The sequence below is a fragment of the Nicotiana tabacum genome, chromosome 6 (assembly GCF_000715075.1).
Source record: "Nicotiana tabacum cultivar K326 chromosome 6, ASM71507v2, whole genome shotgun sequence".
NCBI classification, from domain to species: Eukaryota; Viridiplantae; Streptophyta; class Magnoliopsida; order Solanales; family Solanaceae; genus Nicotiana; species Nicotiana tabacum.
Genome location: NC_134085.1, coordinates 174,893,070 through 174,914,484, shown reverse-complemented (window position 1 = coordinate 174,914,484; position 21,415 = coordinate 174,893,070). Strand labels below are relative to the sequence as shown.

The following is a 21,415-nucleotide window of genomic DNA, read 5'->3' as shown; positions in this document are numbered from 1 at the left end:
TTATCATATTATTTCAGATATTCATATCATCTACTCTTTGCATACATTTTTATTCAGTGAATGAAAAATGACTCATTATCCAATTCAATCCTTCGTATTTATAAATGACATTATAATTCCAACACACGCGCACGCACACACATAAGAATTTGTGCATGATGTATTTTTTTTTTTTAGGTAAAATGTGAACAAAAATGGAGGAAAAAGATATATTTCAAATGATTCCTATTTACAATAGAACTTTGTCCCTCGCTGGAAAGGAAGAGAAAGATGGGTGTTCCTCAAGCAAACTTATATCGGCGTCATCATTAAGTCAATTCCCCCCTCCCCCTTTTTATTTACCCTTTTCTTTCATAAACAATAATTCTCCTAATAGTTTGATCATACATATATTAAAGTTTTGAAAGTATCTTTCATATTTAAACAAAATATAATGTTAACTAATAAAAAAGAAATTCATTTTATGATTGTTAACTGCAAATACTGATTACTTATTTATTTTAAATGATTATATTTGGAAAATATTTGGTTGTAGTTTGAAAAATAACTATTTTGCGTTAAATTTGAAGTTGGAATTATTTGACATGAATTTCACTTAGAGAAGAAGTTAGAACTTTTGTGAGGGAAACATTACATCCTTTGAGATACTCAAATACAATTTTTAGGTTCACAATGTTTTAATATAAAAGTAAAATTAAAATAATAGATAAAATTATAAATTAAATATTTAATTGTAAATAATGTGTGTCCAAATGTCCTTATAACTAAAGAAATTTTTAAAGTATGAATATGATAAAGTTCAGAATATTGCAATACAAACTTTATAATAATGATATGAGATAAACGTGCAACGCATGTTTAGAGAGACTAGTAGAAAAATAATACCGTGTATCTATAATGAAAATATAATTCATAATTTTAATTTTTTAATTGTAATATTAAATTATTTGATTTGATTTGGATGAATACGAGTTTTTTTTTTTTAATTAGGATAATAAATAAAAGCAAGTAAGTGAGAACAAAAAATCATAAAATCTCCATTTTCTCCTCATGCCAACAAAGACTGAAGAGTTGCTGAGGAGTCAGGACACAACTTCCCAGACATCGCCCCTCACGCTATCCACCCCCCCTTCGTTACCCACCCCATTACTCCCTTTTGTTTGTTAGGTGTATACCCACAAACACAGATATAGAGCGAAACAGAGACTCACTCTCTGTACGTACTTACCTATACATACAAAAACAAACCTTCAATTCGCCGATCGATAATCGTTGCTCCGATTCCGACGTAACTCTCACATTCTATTACTCACACCAGTAAGTCTCCCTTATCTCTTTCTATTTGTATAGAGGCTCTTATATCTGTTCAATTGGAGATACTGAGATAGGATTTCCGTATATATAGATATATACATATTTATAGGTTTTTAGGCGCATGAGATATATTATATGTATATGCATACGATTGAATTGCTATAGAACAAATTAATGGTGCATAAGAAGCGAACCGTCGCTCCTCGTTCCAAACCCTCGGCTGCGCCGGTGGCGGTTCTACCTGTCACCGACGATGCGGAAATCGAGCTGCTTGAATCGGACCTAAACCTAGTCTCGGTAAGTCCATCAGTTCGGAAGAAGCCGTCAAGCAAAAAGGATGCTTCGGCGGTTGCTGAAAGTGAGAAGAATGCCTTCTCAGCTTCTTATGCTTCAATTAAGCTTGAATGCGAGCGTGCCCTAACATCCCTGCGTCGGGGAAACCATACAAAAGCCCTAAGATTGATGAAGGAGCTGTCCAGCAAGCATGACAACTCGCCTTACACGGCTCTGATTCATCGTGTCCAGGGCACTGTTTGTGTTAAAGTGGCTTCCGTAATTGATGACCCCAATGCTAAACATAGGCATTTGAAGAATGCAATTGAGAGTGCTAGGAAAGCAGTATCATTGTCTCCGAACTCGATTGAGTTTGCACATTTCTATGCTAATTTGTTATATGAGGCTGCAAATGAGGGGAAGGAATATGAGGAAGTTGTACAGGAGTGTGAAAGGGCATTGGCAATTGAGAACCCCGTAGATCCTGCAAAAGAGAGCTTACAGGAGGAGAGCCAACAGAAGGTTGAGACACCTCATGCTCGGATTGAGCATGTACAGAATGAACTCCGAGGTTTAATTCAGAAGTCAAACATTGCTTCAATATCTACTTGGATGAAGCATATAGGCAATGGTGAGGAAAAATTCAGGTTGATCCCGATTAGGAGGGTGTCCGAGGACCCAATGGAGCTGAGGTTGGTTCAAGCAAGAAGGCCAAATGAGATTAAAAAGGCGACTAAGACACCGGAAGAGAGGAGGAAGGAGATTGAAGTCCGGGTGGCTGCTGCAAGGCTGTTGCAACAGAAGTCTGAAACTGTCGAGACAGACAATGATGTAGATAAAGCTTCGGATCTGACAACAGGATCAGGGCAGAGAATTGGTGAAAGGAGGAAGAGCGGTCATGCAAGGAAAAATGCGTCTTCCACAGAGAGAAAGAATTGGGTGCAGTCATATTGGAATTCCATGACTTTGGATAGGAAGAAAGAGTTGCTTAGAATTACAATTTCAGATCTCAAGGCTCATTTAAATGCATCAAAAGACAGATTGGCTAATGAATTGCTATCTGAGGCTCTATCATTTGCTGAAACCAATAAAGATTGGAAGTTTTGGGCATGTTGCCGCTGTGGTGAAAAATTTGTCGACTCTGAATCACACAACCATCATGTTGTGCATGAGCACATTGGAACTTTGCTGCCTAAATTGCAGTCTGTTTTGCCTCAGAATGTGGAGAACGAGTGGACAGAGATGCTTCTGAATTGTCCTTGGAAACCGTTAGATGTTAGTGCGGCAGCAAAGATGCTTGAGGAACAATCAAGATCTCAAGGACATGGTTTTCTTGATGAGACACACCCAAGAGATAACACAGAAGAGTCTAAGGATGACTTTTCTGATGTTTTCTGCAATGAAGACGAATGGGATTCGTCACCTAGAAAGAAGAAATTAGGGGATAGAACGAACGGATATGGGGTTGAGAGCAGAGAATATGATAAAATATCAGACATCGAGTTGATGGATTGCGATGGAAACAATGGTACTAAGAATTGTTTCCTTCCTGACAAGTGGCCACTATCTGATGATCCCGACCGTGCAAAGCTTCTTGAAAAAATTCATGCTATATTCCAGACTCTTATTGGAAATAAATATCTTGCTTCAAGTCACCTCAGCAAGGTTGTTCATTTTGCAGTGGAAGAGCTTCAGGGTCTTGCTTTTGGCTCTCAACTTCTTAACTACAATGTTGATCAAACTCCCTTATGCATCTGCTTTCTGGATGCCCAAGAATTAAAAAAGGTGCTAAAGTTTCTGCAAGAGCTTTCTCATTGTTGTGGCTTAGGTAGGTATTCTGAGAAAATTAGTGCTAGTGATGGAGCAAGCAATGCTAGTCAAGGATTTGATGACCTGGAGAAAGTAGTTTTCAGTGAAGATGGTTCATGTTTATTGTTTGATGAGCATTTCCTGCCTTGCAAACTTACTCCCAGTTCATGTCCAGATACAGTTTCTATTGACAGAACTGCATATGTTTTGTCTAGTAATCAGTACCAGAATGGAGCTGAACTTGATTCCGCTGCATTGTTGTCCTGGATATTCACCGGTCCTTCAAGTCTGGAACAACTGGCATCCTGGGTACGTGCAAGAGAAGAGAAAGCACAACAAGGTATGGAAATACTTCGCTTTCTTGAGAAGGAGTTTTATGACCTCCAGGGTTTATGTGAGAGAAAATATGAGCATTTAAGTTACGAGGAAGCACTGCAGGCAGTGGAAGATCTTTGTTCAGAAGAAGGTAGGAAAAGAGAACATGCAATAGAATTTGTCCGACGAAGTTATGATTCTGTCTTGCGGAAGCGGCGAGAAGAGCTCATAGAAAGTGAGAATGAAGATACGTTTCTCGGCAGTAGGTTTGAGTTGGATGCTATATCAAATGTTCTGAAGGAAGCAGAGTCTCTCAATGGCAGTCGGTTTGGTTTTGAGGAAACTTACATTGGTGGAACATCTCACCTATGTGACCTCGAATCTGGTGAAGAAGAAGACTGGAGACTGAAGGACTACCTTCATCAGGTGGACTCTTGTGTGGAAGTTGCACTACAGAGACAGAAGGAACATGTCTCCATTGAGGTTGGTGCATCAACTATGGTTTACTGCTGATTTATTTATTAAATTTCCATTTTTCTTTACTTGATTTCTTGTCTTTCAATTTCCCGAATTTAGCTGAGTAAAATAGACGCTCGGATCATGCGAGTGGTTGCTGGGATGCAGCGGCTGAAAGTAAAGCTTGAGCATGCATCTTCCCAGGATTATCGGAGGATTTTAGTGACACTGTTGAAATCATTTATGCGGGTGAGTACTTAGCATCTACCTTTGTGATAGTTCGTTTATTGCTTCCGGGATCTGTTACTTTATTTCTCTCTCTTACTTTATTTCTAGCATTTACCTGTTTTACTATTCTTTTATGATGATGATTAACTTTCTCTTTCTTCAGGCAAATTTGGAGGATTTGGCTGAGAAAGATGCTACCGAGAAATCTGATGCTGCAAGGGAAGCTTTTCTGGCTGAACTTGATCGTGATTCTAAAAACAGTTCCGGCGGAGGCAATGGTTATTCTAAACATACACATGACAAAATTAAGGATAAGAAAAAGAATAAAGAATATCGGAAAACCAAGGATTCAAAGGTTGACTTTTGTTTCTGATGCAATTGTTAGTGTATACTAGTTGGAAGATAATCAGTTTACTCTCACTTGTGCAGCCTACTAGTGGTAATGAACTGCATTTGCTTCGCCATCAGACTATGGCAGATGGGTATGTCTTTTTTTAAAGAAATGCCTTTCCCATTAGCTTGAACTCCATGTTATGCAGAAAGCATGATGGCCTTTTATATCTGCAAAAACCTGTGCTGTTGCAGCTCATTTACAGTTACTCATGATGGAGAAGATCAAGGTGATGTAACTGTTGGAAATGGTGATTCCTTGGATGAACAGGAGTATAGACGTAGAATTGAACTCGAAGCAGAGGAAAGAAAGCTTGAAGAAACTTTGGAATATCAAAGACGAATGGAGAATGAGGCTAAACTGAAGCATCTGGCCGAGCAAAATAAGAGAACCACAAAAGCAGTTTCAGGAAGTATGGATGCAATTATGAAGTCTGATATTTACAAGCACTGTGATAATCGTCAAGAAATCAACGAGCAATGGAAGAGTAGTAAGAAGGTCAATACTCCTATGCTTGGATTCTCCTATCTGTGTGAGAGTTTCCCGTTCTATTCTCTGTTCTGTAAAATGAAAGTCATTGAATGTTGTGTGTAACTCTTGAAGGATATGCTTCTCTAAATTTTAGGACGAATTAATTGATTGTAATATATGACTTGCAAATTTTGGAATCCTTGATGCAGAAGAATGGATTTCCGGACAGTTTAGAAGTCCCAAAGCACAGTGCTGAAGGAATGACGCAAAATACTAGTAAGGCCCTTGGTCAATGTCAGGCACAATTTGTGCCAGCTAAAAGAACCCCTTGGCCATGCAGTGCCACTGTTAGGATGTCACATGAATTTTATATACTATTTTTTCTCTCTCGCTCAGGACTGTCAAATGAAGGAATTCCAGAGGATAGTACTCTGATATCTGCCCGACGCTCTGGAAGGAGAGGCAGACGTCAGAAAGATTCTAAGCTTATTGATGGGAAGTATCAGTCTGCTTCTGCTGAAAGGGAAAATAGTGAAGTTGGTGAACCAAGAGCTCTGGATGCTTCACCTGGTGAGTTACGATTGTTTACTTAACTATTCTGTAGTGCCTTGATTTGCTGGCGCTGAGAAATACCAGTTTTCTGCAGTTTATATCTTTGTTTTCTAATTTTAGCGTGTATTCTGTAGTTTGCTAAATTTGCATGTGAATTTTGGGCCCAACTGCTACCTTGGGTAGAAGCTGGTGGATTGATGACAAGTATCAAATCCGCATGTCTTGTAAATGAGTCAACCAGACCCAAGCCCCGTGAAAGGATGATAGTTTTTTCGACCAAAGGATCTAGTTGAAAACACGCTATATTTCAGGAGCATAGCACAGAAAGCTTATTTCAATTTAGTTGGAGTTAATTGGCTAGTTATTAACTGTTTTTTTATATAAGGTAAATCATATTATTAACAAGTGGGGGAAACCCGGTATACAAGTTATTAACTGTCCTATGGCTGTAAAGACCTGATACTTTGCTAGTTGATCTGAAGAGCTCTCGTAGTGCTGCTTTCTAATTTGATAACCACATATCTGTATTTGCATATTCGACAAATTAGTTACCACCAAGTTAGTCCTCGATGATCCTTGCCATCTCTTTCCATTTCGTCAGTCGTTTAATTCTTTCTAGTTTCATGGATATAACAGTGGAGTTCTGTTATTGCTTAACTATATCTTTAAGTAGGCATGTTAATGTTGTATCTATACAGTGGGACAATTTTATCCAATTGTATCTGCAATTGGGAAGAGGAAACTGTGGAGTTACAGTCAATTTGGGGCGAATTAGTTATTAGGCCTAACCCCTCTTACTTTCGCCACCCTTCCCCAAGAAATGAAAAGCCAAACTGGTGGGTGGAGATAGCTGCTTTTCCTTTTCCCTGTAGTTTTGTTATCGCCTCAATTTATTTTACCTTGTGTCTGTTTATGAACAATTCAGTATGGTGCATCCTCTGAATTGATCTAGCTTTGATTTCAATACTAGAAAATAACGGTTCAGTAAATAGTGGAACAAAGACATTGAGACAGCTACATGTGGAGGATGATGATGAAGAAAGGTTCCAAGCGGACCTTAAGAAGGCCGTTCGGCAAAGCCTTGGTATGCATATTTATCTTTCTCTTACAGTCACTGGCTCTTTGAAAGTAGTTTGATGCTTATTCATTTGAGCTGTTCTGCATCTGTTTTTAATTTTTACCACTGTTATAAAAGTAATCTAAACATATGCCTGATGTACCTTCTCTCTTTACTTATCTATGGTCAGTGTAAAATCTTCTGAAAATATGATTCCCTCTATCTCATATTATGTGACACGCTGTCCTTTTTGGTCTGTCCGAAAAAGACTTACGCCTTTCTATACTTGGAAACAATTTACTAAATTCCCATTTTACCATGAATGACATAATTTTATAGCTACAAATATGTCATGGCATATTTAAGACCACAAGCGTCAAAAATCTTTTTAATAAAGTTTGTGTGCAGTCAAACACCTTCACATAAAATGAGATGGAGGGAGTAACAAAAAATGTCTTCTAAAAATGTGATAATCCGTCAGTTGCTTGAAGATTTAAACAACCTCGATATCTGTACTCTCTTGCTGGCTGAGATTTCATTGGAACTCGTTGTACCTGTTATGGAGAAGCAATTTCACTATTCCTCCACTTATTAAAGTGCTCTTCCCGCATTCTCATTCTTAACTTCTTTTTATAATGCTAGACACATTCCATGCACATGAGAAGCTGCCGTTGCTGCCAAGTTTAGGGAATGGACATATTTTGCTCCCCAACGCTGGGACTTTGAGTAATGAAAAGACTACTGGAGATGTAACTGTAATGGATTTATATGGCACTGGGCTAAAGAATGAAGTTGGTGAATACAATTGCTTTCTAAATGTCATCATACAGGTTTGTTCACAAGGACTGATCCTTTTTTTTTCCATCATAGGATGAGTTCACTTGTATTGTGCTTCTTACTGATATTCATATGTAACATGCTCTGAGATGCCTCTTATTGTGTTTCTTTAGTCATTGTGGCATCTAAGACGATTTCGAGATGAATTTCTGAGAACAGCATCCGAACATGTTCATGTTGGTGATCCATGTGTGATATGTGCTTTATATGACATATTTACTGCTTTGAGCACCGCTTCAACTGAAATATGCAGAAAGACAGTTGCTCCTTCTTCTCTGAGAATTGCCCTCAGCAACCTGTATCCTGATAGTAATTTTTTCCAGGAGGTGAATCTGAAATTGTATTTTTAACAACTGGCTTTCTGCCTGTTTAAAATAACTGGCTCAAATTTTGATTAACATAGTACTGATCTACAGGGTCAGATGAATGATGCATCTGAAGTGCTGGGCGTAATATTTGATTGCCTACATCGGTCGTTTACATCAGCTTCAGGTGTTTCTGATACTGAATCTGTGGATAGTAGCTGCATGGGCACGTGGGATTGTTCAAATGGTGCTTGTATTGTACATTCTCTTTTCGGGATGGATATTTTTGAAAGAATGAACTGCTACAATTGTGGATTGGAGTCTAGACATCTGAAGTATACATCTTTTTTTCACAATATTAATGCCAGTGCCCTCCGAACAATGAAGGCATGTTCTTCAAAGCAATTCTGTGATGGCACATTAATTTCTATTCTGCATAATAATTTTATGAGGTTCATAAAGAAAGAATTTGGTCAATTAGCATTTTACTTTCTCCTGTTTAAGTTTCATGTCCTTTCCTTCAGGTTATGTGTCCAGAAAGCTCCTTTGATGAGCTTCTGAATCTTGTTGAGATGAACCATCAGCTGGCTTGTGATTCTGAGGTCGGTGGCTGTGGGAAGCTTAACTATATCCATCATATCCTCTCTACTCCACCGCATGTGTTTACTATAGGTATCTGTTTTCTTTTGATTTTCCTTTTTTTTCTTTCTGCCATGGGTGGTCTATATCTCAAGAAAATTGTCACATGGTCCTCATTTTCTTTTCTATTCTTTTCCTTCAGTTTTAGGTTGGCAAAATACTTGTGAGAATGTAGATGACATAAAGGCAACATTATCAGCTCTATCTACTGAGGTGGACATTGGTGTACTTTACCGTGGCCTCGATCCTAAAAACAAACATCGCTTAATTTCAGTGGTAAACCTATTTTGACTCTTTTATCATTGTCTTCTGAAAAAAAATCCTGTGGCTTGACATGCTGAGGGTATATAGTCCCAATTCATCGCTTCATCAGTATTTTCGTTATTCTTGGTCCATGATTAGTTGTTTTATGTTGTCTGCTAACACTATTTCAAATTCTAAATAAGAAAATTAAGAAGCTGTAATTGAAACGATATCAAGTTGCTGGCCTTCTGCATGCCATCCGCTTTTCTGATGATCACTTGTTCCTGTTTGATGATTCTTGCATGTTTATTTCATATATTGCATTCTCAACCAATTTGATTGTACACATAAACGGATGGTAGTCATCTTTGGCTCTCGACGAATTATGTTGATACTTATTTATTTTTCCTTGAAGGATTGATAAGGATTACGATTATCTTGTGTTCACTTTTCATACGAGTACCTCTGTCAACTTATGAGCACTTTGGGCATTCTTTATTGATTTTGGTTTAAATGGTGACGTTCCAATTAATCCCGAGTTTATTAATTTCCATTTTGGAATACCAACAATATTAGCTTTGCTGTTTCAACTTCAGAGCTGGATTAATTTCAATAAAGTGGGTATTTACCATGGAGACCAGTGTTCAAATTTCCATTGACACAAAATATTTAGATTTCTATCCATTTGGCCAAGCCTTGGACAGAATTATTTTGTACCTGTGTTGGTGGAAAATAATAGGTACCCTGGAGAATAGTCGATGCACGCACAAGTTTGGGCGAACATCCCTGCTGAATAAAATTATAGGCGGAATGACTTCCTGACCACTTAAACTTGCATCTATTTGTAAAGCCGATAGACGAACTTGCAACTTTCCCATTTAATCACTCCTACTTGATAAATTGGGAATTGTAAATGCCTCCACCAACGCGTGATCACCCTTATCGATAATTACTTATCGATTATCGATTTGTACATATGTTTATCGTTATCGTTTCAATAAGGTTTCGATTTTTTCGATTTCGATTTATCGATTTTTGGGGCTTATCGATTCGGTTATCGATTACACCAATAAAAAAATTTACGGGATTCCACGGAAAGTATATCGCTACAAACACACCTAACTAATATGGATAAAAGGAAGCTAAAATAAGAAGAGCACCGTTTATAACATAAAAATTGTGTCAACAAACACATGCAACGAAACTAAAGTAAGGGATCAAATGTATGCCACCAACACTCCAACGATATAAACAAACAAAAAATCAAAATACATCATCACGGCTAATTCTGTTTTCATTAATTTGAACTTCATTCCCTTGAGCTTTAAATATGATCATTCCTTAAATGTGGTAGAGGAAATAATAGGGTTAGGGACTTAGGGTAAAGGAAAGGGTATTATAGAATAAGGGTAAAAAAAATTAAAAAAATTAAAAAAATTTTAAAAAAAAATTACTGTAGCTTATCGGTTTATCGATAAACCGATAATCGAAGAGGACAAAATCGAAATCGAAATCGATAAATCGATTAGGAAAATTTTGAAATTGAAATCGAAATCGATAAATCGATAAATCGAAATTGATAAACCGATAACAAATAATCGATTCGATTTATCGATAAACCGATTCGAATGCACACCCCTACCACCAATGCGTGATCCTCAACTGCGCTGACAAAGATGACACAGTACATTTTAAGCCTTTTATTGTTTGACACGTGTAATGAGTATGTCCCATTTTATAAGAATTAATTTATCAATATTTAAAATTCTTTATCCTTCTCTTCTTTTCCCAGAAGTGTTCATTCATAACGATGGGAATACAACCGGAAAACCTTCCAATTTTGCTAACAAAATCTCTTAAGCTATTGTCATTTAATTGCCTCTCTGAAAATCCTCCTTCATTACTTCCCCATAATCGTCTCCTCACTTAGACCACCATACAAAGATTCACAGAAAAACACCAGCGCTACACCTTTTTGGCATCGGCAATAAACTAGATCAGAGAACATGAACGACATATCACCGGAAAAAAGAAGTCACCTGAAAAATTCAGTCCTTATCCTCTCTGATCATCCCTTTTTACTTCTTGAATTTCTCACTCTTGAAACCTTCCAAAGACCATATCTGAAAAGAAAGATGCTAGACGAAACACTTTAGTCCATCGTATTCTCCGATGGTATTATCGAAAAAGATCCAAATCTCAATTTACACAGCAGAGAAATTACCAACAACAACAATATACCCAGTATAATCCCATGGTGGGGTTTGGGGAGGGTAGTGAGTACTTAGACGTTACCCCTACCTGGAGAGGTAGAGAGGTTGTTTTCGATATATCCTCGGTTCAAGAAAAGGTGGAGAGGAAGAATAGGGGAGAAGAAGAGGAGGAAAGAGGGGGGAGAAAGGTGATAAGCAAAGAGGAGAAAAAGTAGCATCAAAACAGCAGAGAAATGACCGAGGAGGCAAAATTGTTTTGAATTTTTTTTCTTTTGAATTCTTGATTTCAAGCCTTTTAACAGAGACCCATGTCACTGAATTCAAAGACCTAAATCTCTTTGTGAATTACGAAGTTGTGAACTTTATTAATAAGAGGAAAAAAGAGAACAAAGTGACAAAAAATGAATTCTACTTGTTAGAATAGTTATGTAAATAGGAGTAAATAACCCTAATCCCATATGTATTAGGAGTAGGACATGTTATGTGTATATATATATATATAGGGCTCATTGTATTGTGTTTAACATAAGAGAATAATATTAATAATATTTTCTCCCGTGCATTCTCACATGGTATCAGAGCTAGGCCCATCCCAATTTATTGTTACCGATGTTGGGCCCCCATTTATATTGTCCATGCTCCAGTTGCAGGCCTGGGCGTGAGGGGGTGTTAAGTTGTGTCCCACATCGGTGGGTTATGGGTATCTTGGTTTCCTTATATGGTCTTGGACAATCCTTACCTCACAGACTAGCTTTTGGGGTTGAGTTAGGCCCAAGGTCCATTCTTATCATGGTATCAGAGCAGCAGTGAGAAAACATCCGGGAAAGAAAACCCACCCAAAACAGTCGTCGTGCATCAATTCCGGCGACCTTTTAGGGCTGTTTTTCGAAAAAAATCAATTTCCATCGGTGTTGTGCAAAAACCAACACCACCAACCACAACATCCCCCAACCCCCGGCGACCAAACCCCATCAAACACCTCCGGCAGACAACCTCTCGCGCGCCGCCACGAGCTGCCCGGAGGATTTTTTTTTTCTGGCGAGATCTGGTTCACGCGCCGGCGCATGGAGCCCTTTCCTGCCATTTTTTGACGACGGATCTTCAGAACAGTTGGGTCGGCTACTAATTCCGACCCTACCCATCCTGTTTTCGTTTGATTCCGACCACTTTGAGTTTTTTTCCGGCATCTACACAGATTTTTTCCGGCAGCTACAGTAATTTCCCGGCAAAAACAATGTTTCCTTCATTTGTTTCAACGAGTTTTCACGATGTCTTTGGGAGTCGATGCTTTCGGGTCTAAAAACCCGGGTTCTGGCAGTTCCGGTGTTATGATTACCTCAGAACCTTTAATGGGAGGTTCAAACTAAGCTTGGGTTTCGTCCGTCGAGTTGTGGTGTAAAGGTCAAGGAGTTCAAGATCATTTAACAAAAAAGGCTAGCGAAGGTGATGAAAAGGCCATAACACTGTGGGAGAAGGTCGATGCTCAGTTATGTAGTATCCTGTGGCGATCTATTGATTCCAAGTTGATGCCCTTGTTTCGTCCATTCCAGACATGTTATTTAGTTTGGGAAAAGGCTCGTAATTTATACACTAATGACATATCTCGTTTCTATGATGTAATATCGCGAATGACAAGCTTGAAGAAACAGGAATTGGATATGTCTACTTACTTGGGACAAGTAAGTAGTATTGATTAGAATTGGATATGGAAGAATTTGAGACATTGATGCAGTTTCTGCTAGTATAGAAAAGCAACAAGAGCAACGACAGAAGATGTTTCTAGTTCTTACACTCGCTGGACTCCCTAATGACCTTGATTCAGTACGTGACCAGATTTTGTCTAGTCCGACTGTCCCCACAGTTGATGAATTATTCTCTCGATTACTTCGCCTTGCTGCAGCACCAAGTCACCCAGTGAGCTCATCACAGACACTTGACTCATCTGTCCTCGTGTCCCAGTCAGTGGACAATCGGGCATCTCATACTATGGAGAATAGATGAGGAGGAGGTCGTTTTGGAAGATCTAGACCCAAGTGCTCTTATTGTCATAAACTTGGACACACTCGTGACGTGTGCTATTCTTTACATGGTCACCCACCCAAAAATGCTTATGTTGCTCAGACTGAGACTACAGGTAACCAGGGTTTTTCTTTATCTGAAGGGGAGTATAATGAGTTCCTTCAGTATCGAGCAAGTAAGCAGACATCTCCACAAATAGCCTCTGTTGCTCAGACTGATACTTCTATTGCTGATAATTCTTTTGCTTGTGTTTCCCAGTCTAGTACGCTTGGACAATGGGTTGTGGACTCAGCCGCTTCTGATCATATCTCTGGTAATAAATCACTTTTGTCAAATATTGCGTATTCATAGTCTCTTCCCACTGTTACTTTAGCCAATGAGTCTCAAACCAAAGCAAAAGGAGTTGGACAAGCGAATCCCCTACCCTCTGTCACTCTAGATTCCGTCTCTATGTCCCTGGCTGTCCTTTTAATCTTGCATCTGTTAGTCGTTTGACTCGTGCCCTCCATTGTGGTATATATTTTATTGATGATTCCTTTATTATGCAGGACCGTAGTACAGGGTAGACGATTGGAACATGACTTGAATTAGAAGGCCTTTACTACCTTAACTCACTCAATTCCTCCAAGGCATGTCTAGTTACAGATACTCCGGACCTAATTCACAGACGTTTAGGACATCCAAGCTTATCCAAGCTTCAGAAGATGGTGCCTAGTTTGTCTAGTTTATCTACATTAGAGTGTGAGTCATGTCAGCTCGGGAAACATACCCGAGCCTCCTTTCCTCGTAGTATTGAGAGTCATGCTGAGTCTGTTTTTTCTTTAGTTCATTCTGATATATGGGGTCCTAGTAGAGTCAGTTCAACATTAGGATTTCGTTATTTTGTTAGTTTCATTGATGATCATTCAAGAAGTACTTGGATTTTCTTAATGAAATATCGTTCTGAGTTGTTTTCTATATTCCAGAATTTTTGTGCTGAAATTAAAAATCAATTTGGTGTTTCTATTCGCACTTTTCGCAGTGATAATGCCTTAGAATATTTATCCTCTCAATTTCAGCAGTTTATGACTTCTCAAGGAATTATTCGTCAGACCTCTTGTCCTTATACAGGTTATACCCCTCAGCAAAATGGGGTTGCAGAGGGAAAGAATAGGCACATCATTGAGACTGCTCGCACACTTCTCATTGAATTTCATGTTCCGTTGCGTTTTTGGGGCGATGCATCTCACAACTTGTTATTTAGTTAATCGGATGCCTTCCTCTCCCATCCAGAATCAGATACCGTATGCAGTATTGTTTCCCCAATCACCCTTATACTATGTTCACCCTCGTGTTTTTTGGAGCACTTGTTTCGTTCATAACTTAGCCCCAGGGAAAGATAGGTTAGCTTCTCGGGCTCTCAAGTGTGTCTTCCTTGGTTATTCTCGTGTTCAGAAGGGATATCGTTCTTTACCTCTTCTGACCATTCTTACCACCTTGATATATCTGAGGTCTTACTATACCGACCTTTAAGGAGTCTACTATAGCTCCTCCTTCACCTTCCGCCACAGAAGTCTTACCCGAGTCTACTATAGCTCCTCCTTCACCTTCCGCTACAGAAGTCTTACCCATTCCAACCGTTGGGTAGTCTAGTGTGGCTCGTCCTAGACTCCCTGCCACAAGAACACCACTCTTGACATATCATCGTCGTCCGCACCCAGCATCAGGCCCAGCTGATTCACGTCCTACACCTGACCCTGCTCCTCCTGGGACTTGTCTCTTCCTAGTACACCGATTGCACTTCGGAAAGGTATACGGACACCCTTAATCCTAATCCCCATTATGTCGGTTTGAGTTATCATCGTTTGTCATCACCCTATTATGCTTTTCTATCTTCTTTGTCCTCTGTTTCCATCCCTAAGTCTACCAGTGAAGCATTGTCTCATCTAGGATGGCGACAAGCTATGATTGACGAGATATCTGCTTTACATACGAGTGGTACTTGGGAGCTCGTCCCTCCTCCTTCAGGTAAATCTACTGTTGGTTGTCGTGGGGTGTATGCAGTCAAGGTTGGTCCGGATGGTAAGGTTGATCGTCTTAAGTCTCGTCTTGTTGCCAAGGGATATACTCAGATATTTGGGCTCGATTATAGTGATACCTTCTCTCCTGTGGCTAAGATAGGATCAGTCCGCCTTTTTCTATCCATGGCTGCTGTTCGCCATTGGCCCCTCTATCAGCTGGACATTAAGAATGTTTTTTTACATGGTGACCTTGTGGATGAAGTTTATATGGAGCAACCACCTAGGTTTGTTGCTCAACGGAGTCTCGTGGCCTTGTATGTCGCTTGCGCCGGTCACTTTATGGTCTAAAGCAGTCTCCTCGAGCCTGGTTTGATAAGTTCAGCACAGTTATCCAGGAATTTGGCATGATTCGGAGTGAAGCTGATCACTCTGTATTCTATCGGCATTCTGCTTCGAGTCTCTGTATTTATCTGGTGGTCTATGTTGACGATATTGTTATTACCGACAATGACCAGGATGATATTACTAAATTGAAACAACATCTCTTTCAACACTTTCAGACTAAGGATTTGGGCAAACTAAAGTATTTTCTGGGTATTGAGGTCGCTCAGTCTAGCTCAGGTATTGTGATCTCACAATGAAAGTATGCTTTAGATATTCTTGAGGAGACATGAATGACAGGTTGTAGACCTGTTGACACTCCGATGGATCCGAATTCTAAACTTCTGCCAGGACAGGGAGAGCCTCTTAGCGATCCTGGAAGATATAGACGGTTGGTTGGTAAATTAAATTACTTTACAGTGACAAGACCTGACATTTCCTTTTCTGTGAGTGTTGTGAGTCAGTTTATGGATTCTCCGTGTGATAGTCATTGGGATGCAGTTGTTCGCATTCTTCGGTATATAAAATCAGCTCCACACAAAGGTTTATTGTTTGAGGATCGAGGCCATGAGCAGATCGTTGGATATTCAGATGCTGATTGGGCAGGATCACCTTCTGATAGGCGTTCTACGTCTGGATATTGTGTCTTAGTAGGAGGAAATTTGGTGTCCTGGAAGAGCAAGAAACATAATGTGGTTGCTCGGTCTAGTGCAGAAGCAGAATATCGAGCGATGACTATAGCGATATGTGAGCTAATTTGGATCAAACAGATGCTCAAGGAGTTGAAATTTGGTGAGATTAGTCAGATGAGACTTGTGTTTGATAATCAAGCTGCTCTTCATATTGCATCAATCCAGTGTTCAGTGAGAGAACGAAACACATTGAGATTGACTGTCACTTTGTCAGAGAAAAGATACTCTCGGGAGATATTGCTACAAAGTTTGTGAAGTCGAATGATCAGCTTGAAGATATTTTCACCAAGTCCCTCACTGATCCTCGTATTAACTACATATGTAACAAGCTTGGTACATATGATTTATATGCATCATTTTGAGGGGGAGTGTTAGAATACTTATGTAAATAGGAGTAAATAACCCTAATCCCATATGTATTAGGAGTAGGACATGTTATGTGTGTGTGTGTATATATATGTGTGTGTATATATATATAGGGCTCATTGTATTGTGTTTAACATAAGAGAATAATATCAATAATATTTTCTCCCGTGCATTCTCACAATATATAATCATAGTATCTTTGAATCTGGATTTGATGAGTATCCATTGAATTATTCCTATCTTGATACTGAAACGGAAGTTGGACGGAGGATGGGACGAAAGAGAGGAGAGAGTGAAAGAGGTGTAGCTGGGACCCAAGGGAGGGGTGACGGAAGAAACAAGGGTATTTTTGCTTTTTTCTTTTTTCTTTATTATCCTTTTTGTTTTTTGATAATAACTAATCAAAAAAATTGTAAGTTACGCGCCTTATAGCAGTTATGTGCACGCATTATTGCCATGTCATCTACACCTCCTCCGCATAGGCATACTCAACGGTCAAATGTGTTTATAACACCCATTTTATTAAGTAGAAGTGTTCAAATGGAAAAATTATTAGTTCGTATATCAGCTTTGCAAATAGGTACAAGTTTAAGTAGTCACGAGGTCATTTTGCCAAAAAATAACCATTACTACAAGAAGTATCCTTAGTCCCAAGTTAGATGGAGTTGGCTATATGAATTCTCACTATCCTGTTGCATTCCAATATTCAATCATTTAGATTCTCTATTACTAAGAAGTACTCTATATTTTCTGCTAATATACAAATCTCTAACAAGTTGTTTACTTTAATCTTGATACTTCCTCAGGTTTGCTACTATGGGCAGCATTATCACTGCTTTGCCTACCGTCATGATCATGGACGGTGGGTCATGTATGATGACAAAACGGTGAAGGTAAAAGTTTCTTCTTCCTCTTCCGATTCGTCTTGTTATTATTCTAGTTTTTGTAAATTAGGGGTATTTGATATTCAGGTAATTGGCGGCTGGGATGATGTTCTTGTTATGTGTGAAAGAGGGCATTTGCAACCGCAGGTCCTCTTCTTTGAAGCTGTAAATTAGGATGACTTAAAAGATGATACCTCTCTTTTCAATTAAACGGAATTCAGCTTATAAAATATGCCTGCCTATACCGCACTGCAGATGTGAATCAGCATGTTTTTCCATTCAAGCGGCAACCTTATTGATCTGACCTTCACATGCTGTTTTGACTGAGCTAAAAGCTGCAAATTCTTATTTGGAAAATGTAGATGCTGTACAAACCCAAGCTGTAGTAGCATACAATCAAGTTTTGTTGTGATGAAAAGACTATAGGAGTCATCGGCATGCGGGTGCCAATTCGAAAAGTGAAAACTCTGTTTCATCATTGGTGCACGTCAGATCATAGGAAAGAAAGAGCAGGTACCGATGCCCTTGATACCTGGATACCGTCGGCAGAAGCATGTTTTTGCATCTGCCAGTTCTCTAAATTTTTGGAAATCCTTACAATAAGGTGGCATGCTGCATTTGCTACCAGTTGCCTGTCCTGGAGAGAGGTCTGGATTTCTACTTCCAAATGGCAGCAAAGTACCTTTTACATGATATTTGCTTCTGTACACAGGAAATGCTAGGAAATTTGCATCTTAAAACCTTTCAATGTAAGGAAGTTGTGTATAATGGTCGTATGTTTTTAGTGATGCAGTTTATAGTAGGTGCTTCCCACCCCACTTCTGGGGGGAGTAAATTTTGAGTGCTCTAGAATTGATGGGAATTTTGTATATGACAGATGATGACGAGAATGAAAAGAAAGAAAAATTGCTAATTGTTTGTGAAGCAGGAAAACACCTTGCAGACTGCTGATTCAGTATTTCCCTTGCCAGTTTTTTCTCTTTTCATTTTTTTGGATAATTCAGTGAAGATAAAGATCTCATGAAGTTTAAAACCAGCACTAAGGGTGCTGAAATATGTACAGCTATAAGTCTAAGCAGCAGTCTCCCACTTACCCTGAAGGGAGCTAATAAAGTTTAACATACTGTCAGCATTTTCTATGTATCCAGATTTACACCAGCAAGACAGCAAACGTAAACAAATGAACTTAATTCTGCTGATAGGCTCTGCTATGTTCACAAGTCATCCGTGGTTTCTCTTTTAGGTATCGGTTGACTATACTCTATTTTTCTTCTTAATCAAACCCCTTAAAACTCCAGTTAGCCAGCAAATCCATGGTCATTCTTGGCATTGTCGTCTTCACCTTGAATACATTCAGGAGCATGTGTCACACTTGGGAGGTGACTACAGAGTGAATGACGATTCGCCTCTCTTTTTTCTGTTTCCTTCACACTGTTGGGGTGGCATACTCCTCTTTTGGTAAATTGTAATTTTATGGAGGTTTTGGTTGGTCCATCTCTGGCTCTCTTTTTGAGTTGTGTTTTTTTTTTTCATAAACCTCATGGAGACTTTTATAGGAACAAAAATTGCCTTACGAAAAAGGAGTTGAAAAGAGAAGGCACTACAATATAGATAGATAGATTCATGACCCTCGACGTTAAAGAAATATAATTAAAGCTTTATAACAAAATTCGAATAAAGAATCAGTTTTATTATATGTTATATATATAATTTATACCATTAAGCAAATGAAAAATACTAACCAAGGAAAGTGACTAGGCCTTCTTTATAGTGTCCATGACACTAACCTTTTTTAGGTACAGTATATGATTAACATCTATGCTTTCCCAACTTGACGCATAGAATCTAATGTCCAAAATAAATTGTAGTCAATTTGGCCTAGAAATTAGTAGTTTGTATTTTCTCTTTTCGTTTTTTCCGCTGTGATGAAAGCTAGAAATTAGTAGTTTGTGTTTTTTTTCGCTGTTATAAAAGCTAGAAAAATAATATCAAAAGCGTTAATGAGACTATGGATGTAACCACAAGTGCGCCACATAATGAGGAAGAGAAGTCCTATTTTTGCTGATGGAAAAAGGACTAGGCTATGCTCTGAGTAAAAACAATAAACACAACGGTCAAGGACTTGAAAAAACCAAAAACGAACATCTCCAACATTCCCGAATTTCTCTCTTCCAATCTCTTTACTTTTACTCAGTCTCTCACCAGCCCTCAGCAAAATCCGCTATTAAACAGACCTGTTCCAGACTCAATCCTGTGCCATTTGGCTTCTTTCTGTCTTCCCTATACTCCTTCACCACACTCCCTTTAATTCCCTATCTTTCTCAATTCTTGAATATCCCTTCTTCCTTCCTATTGCTTTGCAATTCTTGAAAAGTTTTTCAAGTCCGTTTGATGCTTTGAAGATCACATAATGACTCTCAAGGGTGGCACCAGCCAAGCCTGCGCTGCGTGCAAGTACCAAAGGAGGCGTTGCATTTCTGACTGCCCCTTAGCTCCCTATTTCCCAGCTGATCAACCCAAAATGTTCCAAAACGCACACAGGCTCTTCGGAGTCAGCAACATTCTAAAAATACTGAAGCAGCTTGATCCATCCCAAAAGAAAGTGGCCATGAAATCCATTATTTATCAAGCAAATGCCCGCGATAAGCATCCTGTGTATGGATGTGTCGCGGAGATACAAAACCTCGTCTTTAACATTCAACTATATGAGGAGGAACTTCAAGCTGTCCATGCACAATTAGCCTTCTATAGACAGCAGCAGCAGCATCAACAACAAGAGATCTCATCCACAGCACTCAGTGATTCTGTTTCTCATATACAATTGGGAATGCCTCCTCCTCCTGCTGTTGCTGCTCCTCCTCCGCCTCCTCAGCCCGATAATGGAAATGGATTAACACTATTCCATCAAGGCACGCCTTCACAGCAATATAATGCTGCTGTCAATGACAATGCACTGCCTGTCCAATCTTATCCCTCTTACTCAAACAACAGCTATGCTGCTTACAACAACAACACTACATTTGTTGACCCTAAAGAAAATAATGCTGTCAATTCGTTATGGATTCAACAATCATATGGTAATAGTGCTTACAATAGCAACACAATGATCATGCAATCTCAGTTGCCATCTTCACAAGCAATTTCTGTCCCACCCGAAGTTACTCAAGACTACGATGAGATACATCCGTTTTTTGACACTATTGATGATAGACAATCTTATATTGATTCTAAAGAAGCCTATGACTCGAGGTATACTCATTGTTATCAAACTATTTTTTTATCATAATGACCAATAAATGCTGATATACAAATATTTTAGACATGCATTTAGCTGAACTCTTCTACTGGTTGATATTACTATTATTATCATTGTCCTGTTGTTCTGAAATGAAAAAAATGTCCCGTGCAGTTCGGAATCATCACTGAAAGACACGAGACATTCTGTGGAGCATGTTGCTGAGAATGAATTAAAGAGTGCTGCAGCATGTTTCACTCTTACCAGCGTCAACTGATAGAGTGCAACGAAAATGTAAGAAGAATGATACCAGACTGGCTTTTTCTTTTGCCATTCAAAATTTTGTCTTGTTAGGATACAAAACATCGAGAATGTACTGCCATTTTGAGAATACTTTAATTCCACCTGTCCTGCTATATTTGGTTTTTAGAAAGTTGGACACTAGCTTGTTGCCTTTGTAGAAGACGATTTGCGTCTTTTGCTGCAGTATAAAACGATCCTTCCATGTATACACCCCACTATCTATCCTACCACCTGAAGAGTTGCTAAGTGAAATCGCTACTTCTTTTCCCGAATTTAATGTTAACTTATTCTTATTCTTTTTTTTTTTTTTTTAAAAAAAAATCCATATCATCTCTTCTGGTTATCTGTTTAATAGTATCCTACAAATTTAGGCTAGGGATGTAGACGGAAGCAATCCTTTTGTGATGAACTACCTTTTTCTAAAAGATTATC

At 38.8% G+C, this 21,415-nt stretch overlaps 2 protein-coding genes across 3 annotated transcripts; both read left to right on the top strand.

Annotated features, from left to right (window-relative positions):
• The first annotated feature begins 1,058 nt into the window (after window positions 1–1,058).
• LOC107828603 (uncharacterized) lies at window positions 1,059–18,378 on the top strand. 2 transcript variants are annotated; one of them, XM_016655953.2, is made up of 16 exons: window positions 1,059–4,194; window positions 4,288–4,416; window positions 4,559–4,750; window positions 4,825–4,877; window positions 4,981–5,284; window positions 5,467–5,533; window positions 5,654–5,827; window positions 6,780–6,893; window positions 7,509–7,696; window positions 7,817–8,029; window positions 8,120–8,395; window positions 8,533–8,680; window positions 8,790–8,923; window positions 17,368–17,454; window positions 17,533–17,592; window positions 17,701–18,378. In XM_016655953.2, the coding sequence occupies exons 1-16, from the start codon at window positions 1,489–1,491 to the stop codon at window positions 17,704–17,706; spliced, it is 4,851 nt and encodes a 1,616-aa protein (XP_016511439.1). In that variant the 5' UTR covers window positions 1,059–1,488; the 3' UTR covers window positions 17,707–18,378. The 2 variants fall into 2 exon arrangements, with proteins under 2 accessions (XP_016511439.1, XP_016511437.1); XM_016655951.2 differs by having other exon boundaries at window positions 17,533–17,765.
• A 1,348-nt stretch (window positions 18,379–19,726) lies between these two features.
• On the top strand, window positions 19,727–21,086 carry LOC107828604 (LOB domain-containing protein 27-like). Its single transcript, XM_016655954.2, has 2 exons — window positions 19,727–20,694; window positions 20,855–21,086. The coding sequence occupies exons 1-2, from the start codon at window positions 19,856–19,858 to the stop codon at window positions 20,955–20,957; spliced, it is 942 nt and encodes a 313-aa protein (XP_016511440.1). The 5' UTR covers window positions 19,727–19,855; the 3' UTR covers window positions 20,958–21,086.
• Window positions 21,087–21,415: the final 329 nt, after the last annotated feature.

Excerpts from the sequence above, each read along its gene's own strand:
- LOC107828603 (XM_016655951.2), top strand. The coding sequence starts at position 1,489 with ATGGTGCATAAGAAGCGAACCGTCGCTCCTCGTTCCAAACCCTCGGCT. Across the intron at positions 4,195-4,287 it reads AGGAACATGTCTCCATTGAG|CTGAGTAAAATAGACGCTCG; the intron begins GTTGGTGCATCA and ends TCCCGAATTTAG. Across the intron at positions 17,455-17,532 it reads ATGATGACAAAACGGTGAAG|GTAATTGGCGGCTGGGATGA; the intron begins GTAAAAGTTTCT and ends TTTGATATTCAG.
- LOC107828604 (XM_016655954.2), top strand. The coding sequence starts at position 19,856 with ATGACTCTCAAGGGTGGCACCAGCCAAGCCTGCGCTGCGTGCAAGTAC. Across the intron at positions 20,695-20,854 it reads AAAGAAGCCTATGACTCGAG|TTCGGAATCATCACTGAAAG; the intron begins GTATACTCATTG and ends TGTCCCGTGCAG.